Here is an 11800-nt window from a genome sequence, read left to right as displayed (position 1 = left end):
GGCTTTCCATAAGCATCTGGTTAGCACTGTGAGATCAGAAGGCTAGACTCGATCCAGAAAGCTCCTCTTATGTTCTGATACTCAATGCAAGTGGAAGAAGCTTTTCCTAATCCAGAGAAAAATCAGGCAATTAAGATTCTAATTTTATGGAATCTACCACCTCCACTTCTGATTATATCGCTTTCAGCAGTACCAAACCTCTGCTTTTGTCCTGTCAGCTGAACTCAGGTGAGCCATTTATGTTGCTGCTATTTTTCTTTATATGCTTTTCCTGCTCACATCCAACTCATTGGAACCTGCTCTACTCTTTACCATACTCTTATGCACATCTCAGGAAACATCCAGAAGCCTCTTCCATCTCATAAAAGAATTTATATCATAGTTTACTCTTTGTTTAACCTAGGGCAAATAAAATGCAAAATGCCCCAATCTGGGATTTAGGTTTGAGGGGCATGCACCTGGCACCCACTGCAGAAAAGCTGACCTGGTCTCATGAATTCTGCAGGCGGATGAAATGTCTGCAGTTCTGTTTATCATTCCTCCTCCACCACCACCCGCTTTCATCTGACAGTGGCAGACTGCAGCACTCCCCGTCGCTGGCACTCTGTCCAACCAGCCAGGGAGAGCTGGCCACAAAGGTAAAGCAGAATTGTGGGGTGCCAAATGACTCCAAAAACTGTCAAGGTGAATGAGAGGGCACGAAGCAGGTGCAAAAGGAGACGTCTGAGTTAGGAAATGGTAAACCTGAGTATGTCTTGACAAAATGCCTTTTGCTTAAGGGAGGCTAGTCTGATGTATGCCAGAGATGCACAGGAGATTTAATTGCTGAGATTCATTATGATCATTTTAAATGATAAGCCCTCCTTCCCTGCACCTGGGCTTGCCACATCACAAACTACATTCCTAGTCTCTATATGCATGCCCCGCTTATTCAGTAAACTTCTCTTAAAGATCATGGGGAGCCTAATGCAGCTCCAGCGGCTGTCCTTTCACCCTCACGAAGAGACACATTAGCAAAGTTTTGACTAGAGAGAGCAGAAGGAACGATAGAACAAAGTAGAGATGCCCCCCCCCCCCCCGTCACGATACAGCTTTCTGCAGGTATCTTAATATGCTGTATGGAACAAGGCCAGCTTTTGCAAACTGGGTCAGCTGTACAATGCGACATGACTTCCATTCAAAGCAAGGCCTGCTCTTAACGGGAGTCACATTGCCAGATGGATGAAGAGGGAGATTCAGTGCTCACCATGTTCTGCCGCTGTCCACCTGTATGACCCTGGGAGAGCCTACGCTCTTCAGGTATTGTAGAACCATAAAAAGCAATAATAAAAGCATGCTGTGGACCACAAAGAAAGGATGGGCGTTTTGCACATCAACACAGCCCCTGTTTGCAGGGTCATTATTTCCAATGCATCCCTTACACTGTTGATTGAATGAGGTGGCTGCTGTAGTTTTCTTCATGCACTTCAGAATATCAAGGCCTGTTTACTGTATTTACAGCACCGTATTTCATGGCAAGTCCTTCAGCAGGAATGAGGAGACTGCGACCCGCCGCTACCACATTTTTGACTGGCTGCAATACAAAGACTTTCCCCTGAAGTGCTTAAAGTGCAAGAGGAAAGAAACACAGACATCTAATGAGTCAGGTCCTGTTAGACCCCTCCCCCCTTTTAGTCTAAAATATAAATAAATCTATGAAGCTCATTACAGACTCCATTTAGTCAGGCCTTCCAGGAATTAAAATCAATACAAGTCCAAGAAACAAACACTAAGTGGCAAGAACAGAGGGCTTCCTTCAGAGCAAGGAGAGCAATGTGCAATTCTGCTAAAGGAAGTGCTGGCTAGTGTATCACTTTATTTAAAAATGGGACAGATTTTTTTAAAAGTTGCGCTTGCAGGAGCCAGCACAAGAAGTCCTGCTAGCACAACAAGGCTTCTACACCTCCCTTCCCCAAAATCAGGACTGTGAGGTTGGGAGAACCACCAGAACAGTACACAGGGAAAGAAGAGAGGGGATTGTTTGATCTGGCAAGCAAAAAATGCTTGTGCTATTGGGATAATCCTAATAGCACAAGGTTCAATCCCACACAATGGGTGCAGCCCAGGCTCATTTGCCTCATTTATTTCAATAGGACAGAAGCATAAGCTGTATCGCACCTACTATGATGTCCAACAAGATGGCTAAAATATGCTTTATTTTCACCATGAAGCTTGTCAGTGTACCCTTGTGATTTTCTAGTGGGTCCGGTTAGCCATTTAGGAAAGAAATAGTTCCAACACCATGGGTTTAAAGAAAGCTTTAATTCCAAATGCAAGAACCGTCTTGCTGGATCACACCAAAGACCCATCTCATCAAGCACTAGCAGACTTTGTCCCCAGAGTTGCTTGCTTTGAAATCAGTGGTTAAACTCAGCAGAGTTCTGAAAGGCTCAGTCCACTATCGTGGTTCAAAGTGGCATCCAATAGTTTTCAAACATAGACAAAAACCTGCTCCTTGATCTCAGAAACCACCATGCAAAATTTGGTTTTGGTATCTTCAATGTCAAAATGCATAGCGAACAAAACAACTGTCCAAAATATATAGTATATTACACTTCCAAAATGGGCGATCCAGAGGCTGATACTCAAGAATTATCAGAAGCAGTGGCTGAAAAGTTACAGCACTTGGCTTTGTTCCTGAAGAGCAACTTCACATTTTACTCAGCCTCACACCAGATCCTCCCCACTCCCCGCCTAATTTCACAACCCAACCAAAGCCAGGTAGAACTAGACAAGGACCACAGGCTGGTACTGACTTAGGACAGAACTGTAATTGTTAAACTAACACACTAACACACTTCAGGTATTAAGTGTGGGGAACCTTTGGCCCTCCAAATGTTGTTGAGCTACAACTCCCATCAGCCCCATCTAGCATGGCCAATGGCCAGAGATAATGGGAGTTGTAGTACAGCAACATCAGAAAGGCCAAAGGAACCCAACACCTCCCATACTTGAGCCAATTCACTAAATATGTAACACTGACAAAAGACTTTTCCTGACACTGAAAAGGAAATAATCTGGGCAGTCCTTGCCCAGCAACCTTCTTTCCTGCTGAGGATTAATTTCTATTATCTCTCAGATGATGTTATCATTTCTGCATGAAGCCAACTGCAGAACAACCCCTCTCAGAATTATTATTTTTGTTTCTCCTACCAAAGCCAGCTGACAATGGGTCTTAAAAATTAGGCCCTAAAGCCAGCACAGAGGAAATTGGCTTCTTTATCACCTACAAGTTTAGGAAGCAGTATGTACCTATAGTGGAGAGGAGGTAAGCAGCTTGTAACTTAAAAACATGGAGGAGGGTTATATCACTTGACTCTGCATGGACTGAACAGGATCCCCCCCCCAATCCATGTTTCATAACTTGCTGTTACAAAATTAACATGATACAATCGGCTAAAAACAAGAGGCTCAGAACAATGGAGTCATCAGATGAGGATCGTCTGGCAAGACACTGATAGAATCTTCTGCCCTGCCACAGAGCATGCACAGCATGGTGTATTCCTAGAACAAGAGACAAAACATACATTGGGAGAGTGAGAGAAAACACTTGCTGCCCATAACACGGGCCAGGCCCCATCAGGCTAATCTAGCATCTACCTAGTTGAAAACTACAATAGAAAGTCTCCAGGTCATCAAAGAATGCTGCTGTTTTACAAACCAAGACCTTTAATGTGCAGTTTGCCCATGTCACATCATATTGAAGCCATGTTTGTTAGAACTTGCTTCTACATGAGCCAATACTTCTTTTTTTATTATTGTGAAGACATGCCTGTACAATTCCAGCTGCTCAGAACCAGCGCGACACTATGAAAATGAAATGAAGTACTGGGTGTAGTCTTTAGCATCCGAAAAATCTCAGATCTCATTTTTTTTCAAGCTGTTGAGTTTCTTCTCCTTATGGTCACAAATACAATCTCTAAAATTTGCAGGCAATGCCAGAATAGGGGGAGAGTAGACAAAAAAGCAGGCTTCTATATTTCCCTGTCCCTTCTCAGAATTATACCAGAGACCCAAGTATACAAAAAAGCAAGTACCGTATTTTTTGCTCCATAAGACGCACTTTTTTCCTCCTAAAAAGTAAAGGGAAATGCGAGTGCGTCTTATGGAGCGAAGGGCACTGCGCAGAGAGGGAGAACTGCGAAGCGCCCCTTCAGCGACGAGCCTGTCCTGCAAAGCGGGAGGAGGAACAGAAGGGGCTCCTTCTGTTCCTCTTCCCGCTTCGCTGAAGGGGCGCTGCGCAGAGAGGGGCTCCTTCTGTTCCTCCTTCTGCTTTGTTGAAGGGGCGCTCCGCAGAGAGGGAGAACTGTGCAGCGCCCTTCTCCGACGCACCTGTCCTGCGAAACCGGAGGAGAAACAGAAGGGGCTCCTTCTGTTCCTCCTCCCGCTTCACTTAAGGGGCACTATGCAGAGAGGGAGAGCTACGCAGCGCCCCTTCAGTGAACCGCCTCTCCTGGCTTCTGCCTTAGCCGTGTGCAGCCTCTTCCGGGCAGGGGGAGCCTTCATCCTGCTGCCCAGGAGAGGCTGCGCACGGCTATTCCATAAGCCAGGGCAGCAATTGGGATCGCTGCGCAGCAATCCCGCTTGCTGTCCTGGCTTCTGCCTTAGCCACGCACAGCCTCTTTGGGCAGGGGGAGCCTTCATCCCGCTGCCCTGAAGAGGCTTGGCGCGGCTATCCCAGAAGCCAGAACAGCCAGAGGCTATCCCAAAAGCCAGATCCCTCTTGCTGTTCTGGCTTCTGGGATTCAGAATATTTTTTTTTTCTTGTTTTCCTCCTCCAAAATCTAGGTGTGCCTTATGGTCTGGTGCATCTTATACAGCGAAAAATACGGTATATGCATATTTGCTTAACTGTTGCAAGAACTAGAGTTCAGAATTCAACAGTTCTTGACCCACAGTTCTATTATTTGTTTTTTAACCATGGAGAGCACATAGACATGGCAATGCAGAATAACTGCAGAAACTGAACCCAAGACTTTTCACTTAAAGCAAGGAGCCACAATGGAAGCTCCTTATGGGTCCCACCAGATCTTCCAAGACTCTTTACAATCAGTGCTCTTTAATCTGCATCCTCCCCACTATGCCCACCCTTACCACTTCTGATCATATCTTTTTATCATCTACTTTTGGTGACTGCATTTAAGAAAAAGAGAGAAATATGCCTATGTGAGAGGATTTTATTATAATGGAAACTGTGGTGGCTGTCACTGGGAGCAGCATGTACGGGTAGCGACCCAGGAGTAGTACTGGGTTGTGTAACCATCCAGTTGAAAATTTAATAAGCACTACCAATTGTGCATGAGTCATAAGGACTAATGAATTATCTGAGAGAATGTTAACAAAGATCCAATATCCACCCAGCAGAGGGAGACAGAGATACAACATTGCGTTCGGTCTGGGAAGTTGCACTCAGGAACATACAGCTCAGAAGCTGACCAACTCTTCTAAAGCCTGGCTTTCAGTATGGGCGAGTGGGTGCAGAGTGGGCCTGGGCCAGCACAGGAAAAAAACCTTCTACTTTACCCCCTTGCTTTTCTTTCAACTGGTTGAGGGCTAGAAACTTGCATGTCTGCATATATAATGAAAGCAGAGATTCTAAATAATATTTATTAAAATTTTTCAAAAATACAAAAAATATCACTTTACGGGACTCCCCCCTTCCCCCACCCCTACCATATTCCCCTTTCATATTGTTGGCCAAACAAGTTCCCCATTCAAATTGAAACTTAATTTGTTTTACAGTAAAAAAAAAGAAAAAAAAAAAAAACCCAGTGTTCTTTCCCCAAGACCCACCCCATGTCATTCCACAATTTCCATTTTTTAATAAAAGAAGCACCCCAGATAATAGAAACAGAAAAGGTAGAGAATAAAAAAAATATAATGAATAATAGACCAATTCAGCAAAAAATAACCAAGTTGGCAAGCCTTTGGAGTTTTAGTTCTCCCCCCCCTGTCCCCGGTTTAGTTTCCCCCTGACCATCAACCCCTGGTGTCTGCCTAGAATTCTTAAGACCATAAATCACAACTTTTCCCCAACTCCTTGCTGGCTTTTTCTTTTTTAAAATTAAAAATAAATTTTTTTGAAAATCAAAATTATTATTATTATCATTATTTTTCAAAACTTTAACTTCAGTCTTTAATAAAACTGTAATAGAACTCCCTCCATTGTTCTTTCCAGGTTGTAGTCTAATTTCCCTTTGTTCCGCTGCTAAAACGTTGTAGTTCGAAAGTTTGGTAAGTCTGCAGGGATGGTTGTTATTCAGGGGCAAAACCTTACGTTCAGTCCCTTCCTTTCTTCAATAGAAAAATCTATTGTCTCCTTTAAAAAAACAAAAAAGAAAACACCCTGAAGACGAGATGTTATTTCCGTTTTGCAGCTTTCCCAGAAGATAACCAGTCCTGTAAAGTTCCATTGGTGTTTTTCCACTTTCCCAATCCTTGTAATGTCCCGAAACTCCTCAAGGGGGATTGTTGTATCTTTGTTTCCTCTAATCCAAAAGTCAATTTGTTATCCATATTCGCCATTTTGTATCCAAATTTTAACAAGTTGTAGCAAATTGTATCAAATTTAACCAGCCAAGTTCTCATAATAAAATCCACTCCGCTTTTCGACTTTGACAGCTATTTTGACAGCTGTCAAGATCTCCGACTCCTTTCACCAGGCTCTCTCTTCAGTCACCCCGGTTCCCAGGGGGGGGGGTTGCGTTTCCCTTCTCCAGTTCCTCCTCCAGCACAGTTCTTGTAGTTCCCCATCGTGAAATTTTGGATTTTTATCAGCAATGCAAGCCTTTTTGGGTCTTGGTTTCCCCGTCCTTGTTTTGGAAAGTTTACAATAGGGAGGGGACTGACTTCCTTTTTGGATCCCCCCCGCTCGTATCCAATTCGAAAAAAAAAAAAAATTTTTTTTCCTCCTTTTGAACCCGATTTCCAAATTTACTCACGGGTTGTTGTTGAAAAGTCCGAATTTTCAATGGAAGAAGTCAGCGCTCTCCGCCGAATGGCATGCGGCTTCGCTCAGCAGGGGAAGCAGAGAACTCAAGGCACCACGCTTCTCCCCGGCACCCGATCCGTAGCCTTTAAAAAGGCTCCTTCACGAGTCGGGAGGGCGCTAACGGTGCAAGCCGAGTCTCCATGTCCACGGCCTCCGTGGCCGTGGTTTCTAAGGGTCCCCGCATCGCCGGTGCGGTAGAACCCAGCCCCTGCCGAGCAGACTCCCTCCGGAGCTCGGAGGGAGTCCGCCATTCGGCGATGGCGCCAACCCGGAAGTCTGAAAGCAGAGATTCTAAAAAGCAACAGTCTGTATTAGATGCTAAATACTGCTATGCACATCATGCCGAATGTAAGCAATTATGCCATCTGCCATCGGCACCCATTTTGAAAACACATTGTTTACATAAGCAAACAAAAGACAAAAAGGAAAAAAAAAAATACAGCTATAAGAGGGGATGTGGACAGTGACAGCAATAGCACTTATCACCACTGAACATGATGTAAAACATTAAGAGCTATCTTTATATTAGAGGCTATGAGCAAAGCAATATCCACCCCCCATGCAAAACATACGGTAACTGACAAAGAAGTTTGGTAGTATCTGTTGGATAGTCTGTCATTTGATATGGACCTCATAGTGCCTTGACATATTTCTTAAATGAAAGACTGTTAAAACCCACACAGAGAGAATGAATAACTGTAAGCAGTGTAGCAGCTGCAACATATTCTGCAGCTAGTACAACCCAGAAGCATATCAGGCAAATCACACATGGTCTTTAGATTCCCCCCCACCCAAAGAGTTGGAAATTTTATATTACAACTATACACAACACAATTCTGTGCTTATGTATTCAAAATACACCCTGGTATGTTCAATGAGGCATACTCCCAGATATGTACGCACAGGACTGCAACCTTGGATCCCAATACTTCTTGCATCTTAGTGACACAGAAGCTTAACACAAAAACAAGCAAAAAAAGTTACAGGAGACTAATGAATGTCACAAGCGTTTTACCTGGTAATCGTCCACTACACTGAAAGTATATTCGTGCCTGGCTATCACATGGTGACAGTTCTTACATACATCTGAAAGGAAAACCAATGGATTTAGAAAAGATCATTAGCCTGGATAGCAGGACCACTTAGGCCCCAATCATGCTCATGCTCTGAATCAATCCCTTGTTTCAAAAAGATATTCACCCGCACACATAAGCATTTGGGGGTGCACAGCCATTATTTATGCTTTCTCATACTATGTTCACTTTGCTTTTCGTATCACTACCATTGTCCAAACTGACAGGAGAGAAGCTGCACATATGTAGCTACTATAACAACGCCCATCCAGCTAGAAACAGCCATTGTAGCAGCAGAAGCTACGAAAAACGGGAGTAGGAACAACAGAGGTGTACAGAGAAGTTGGAGGGGGAAGCAGCGCAGTTTGACACTTGGTTGCTCATTTAAAATTGTTTGAATAGCCAAGTGGCAAAATCCAGGAAGATACATCCAATCTTAGAATGATGTTCCAAAAGAACAAGTTTCTTTTCACTGCCACAGCTGCTGAACACGGAAGCTTTTTACAGCCTTTGCATTTAGGTAATTAATCTAATCGCAACTTAAATCTTTCACTGCCATCACAATTTTACGACAACTTTATTTGGAAAAATTTACATCTCTACATGAATTGAAGATGGCTGATTTGGTTTCTAAAGAGTGGCACTAGCCAGGCAACACAAGAGAAATACTGGTTCATTCATTCAATCATCACCCAAAGTTGCATGCATTACATTTGCAAGCAATTTCACTGAAGGGGGGGAGTTCTTGGGTTGTTGTTGTTTTTATTTTGATTATGTATTTTGTGGTTTTATATTTTGATTTTTATTCTGTGAATCGTCCTAAGACATGTGAGTATAGGGCAGTATATAAATTCAATAAAGAAATGAAATAAATAAGCAGCTTTCAAGAATGGTGAAAGAGATGGGGATAGAAACTATTCTTGGAAGCTATAGGAAATAAATAAGAGGGCTGGTAGCCAGAATGGCACTGCAAGAGACAGATTTCCCTAAGAGCCAGATAGAAAGAAATGGGAACATAGGTTTTCTTTCAGTAGCAGCCACAATTCCGAGAGAATCTGGTCATGTGGTTATGCTTACAACTGAAAATGACTACCTCCATCAGCTGCAAAAAGTATCCTGGAGAGCACCATGTCACAGTGGATCACTACCACCTAATTGAAAATGTAACCATCAAAAAAAGTGCTTCTTCTGAACATATTCAGCTTTCAACACACAGGCTTCTGGGAATGAGCCTCTTAAGCCCTGAGCACATCTGTACAGTTGGTAAAAGTTCAGCCTCCTTACGATCATAAGTGATAATTTCCTCTCCATCATCATCTTCTGCTACCTTGTTTGCTATCAACACGAAATCCTTTTTTTTACATTCAATGCAACCCACGTAGTTCATCAAATAGGACCCGTTCTCCAAGCAGGTGTTACCCTAACAAGAAGAACAAAATTATTATTGTGAAACCAATGCTCTCTTCGTATAACAGCTTCATTTAATTTTCAAATTATGCAATACATGGGAGTTCTGCAACTAGAACAAAATGCTTTTTTCTTTTTAAAAAATCAGCAATGGGGTGATTTGATTCAGGGCTACACAGATTCCCATATATAAATCCCTTCGTTGCTATTAGCTATTAGCAATGAAGGTGGAAACTTAACAGACACAATTTATATACTAGGTGTAAAATCTAGTTTTGCTCTAACAGACGATGTAAAAGTTGTTAATAGCATGACTGGGCCTCTCCAGTTCTAGTTTTAGGCTAACTACAAACATTTAGTGGTCTCAGGCAAGCCACTGTCTTTCAGTGCCAATGTCTGTCTGTTTCCCTCCAGCCATCCACACAGACCATATGGGGCTAGTAATACTGAATTACTTTACACACATATTCTCAATTATCCTAACATAATATATGTAAATATAGTCATAGATTATAACCTAAAATAAGGTTACCAGACGTCCCCGTTTCCCGGGGACAGTCCCCGGATTTACAAATCACTCCCCTGACAAAATCCATCTATTTAGTAGGAAGTTGAAAGTGTCCCCAGATTTATTGAAAAAAATCTGGTAACCTTAACCTAAAACCACTCTGTCACCTGTAAACCGCAACTCTAGACACTTACTGAGTTCAGCGGTGAGGCTTTTCTGGAATTTCAAATGTTCTAAACCAGGCTCTCTCAAACTGGCACTCTCCAGACATTTTGAACTACAATTTCCATCATCCATGACCACTGGCCCTGTGGCTGGGGTGATGGCGCACGGCTGGAAAGGCTAACCTAGGGTTGTACCCTTCCTGCAGAAAACTGGGGTGCAGCCACCACCCAAAATACCATCATTCAGTATTCTGCACGAATATGGTTAGTCGTTCTCAACGCAATCCCATCCACCTACTCTGAATCTGACTTTCCGCAGCTGCCTGGGGCATCGGATGTCCCAATTAAAAGCGAACAAATCATTACCAAGGTGAAGACACTGGGTGGGAACAGTGCAGCACCGAGGAGGGGGGCGCGGAACAGGCCTGACTTTGTAAGAAGTAGAGGTTAGGACTGTCGGCTGCAAGTCACACCTTTTGACCTGGAAGCCCCCGCTAAACCCCCGTGTGCGAGAGTGGAGTGTAGCTGCCCAGATCTAACGGAGCAGCACTTCCGACGGGCCCAGAGGCGAGGCCCGCCTTATATTAAGCCAATAAAGGAAGAAACGGGACACCCGATGGCTTCATGGCAGCCTATAGAGTGGCGGGTGCCAAGCTGATCTGGAGCAAGCTGGGGGCGGGTCATTCTCGTGAACCTGCGGAGAGAGGCACCATTAAGCAGAGGGCGCCTGCTGCCCGCCCCTTACCCGCGACGGGTACTCGGTCTTCACGCAGCCCCCGCACATGTCGCCTCCGCAGCTGCTTCCTGGTTCTGCGCGTCCCCTGACGTCACACTCCACGCGAGAGACAAGAAGGAAACAAACGAGACTTCCTCGACCCGACTCCGAACGTTCCTCTCTGTTCCTCTCTTGGAAGGGGGAGTCTGGGCTGTGGGCGGGGAGGCGGGGTTTGCAGGTACGCGGAGCTGAGGAGGAGATGAGGTCATCTTTCGGGCGCGGAACGTTCTGCGGTGCCTAGCGGCGGTGCGAAGGTGGCGTCTTAACAGCAGACCCTGATAGATAGATAGATAGATAGATAGATAGATAGATAGATAGATAGATAGATAGATTTTCCCTTGCGCCGCTCAGCCTTTTTGCGAACTATGTTTTCTTTACTACGCGCTCCTAACTCGAGAAAAATATATATGTTGTTGTTGTTGTTTAGTCGTTTAGTCGTGTCCGACTCTTCGTGACCCCATGGACCAGAGCACGCCAGGCCCTCCTGCCTTCCACTGCCTCCCGCACTTTGGTCAAACTCATGCTGGTAGCTTCGAGAACACTATCCAACCATCTCGTTTTCTGTCATCCCCTTCTCCTTGTGCCCTCCATCTTTCCCAACATCAGGGTCTTTTCCAGGGAGTCTTCTCTTCTCATGAGGTGGCCAAAGTATTGGAGCTTCAGCTTCACGATCTGTCCTTCCAGTGAGCACTCAGGGCAGATTTCCTTAAGAATAGATAGTTTTGATCTTCTTGCAGTCCATGGGACTCTCAAGAGTCTCCTCCAGCACCATAATTCAAAAGCATCAATTCTTCGACGATCAGCCTTCTTTATGGTCCAGCAAAATATATATAATGGAGCTTA

General features: G+C 44.2%; 1 protein-coding gene across 1 annotated transcript; it reads right to left on the bottom strand.

The window, feature by feature from the left end:
- Nucleotides 1-2282: 2282 nt before the first annotated feature.
- On the bottom strand, nucleotides 2283-11087 carry CHURC1 (churchill domain containing 1). The gene is made up of 4 exons (XM_083591692.1): nucleotides 10928-11087; nucleotides 9388-9523; nucleotides 8046-8116; nucleotides 2283-3543 (listed from the first exon to the last, which is right to left on the bottom strand). Exons 1-4 carry the CDS (start codon nucleotides 10964-10966, stop codon nucleotides 3451-3453), a joined length of 339 nt encoding a protein of 112 aa, XP_083447818.1. The 5' UTR covers nucleotides 10967-11087; the 3' UTR covers nucleotides 2283-3450.
- Nucleotides 11088-11800: the final 713 nt, after the last annotated feature.

Source organism: Podarcis filfolensis, assembly GCF_964270895.1.
Source record: "Podarcis filfolensis genome assembly, chromosome: 1".
In the NCBI taxonomy this organism is placed as follows: domain Eukaryota; kingdom Metazoa; phylum Chordata; class Lepidosauria; order Squamata; family Lacertidae; genus Podarcis; species Podarcis filfolensis.
This window is presented reverse-complemented; position numbering and strand designations above follow the sequence as displayed.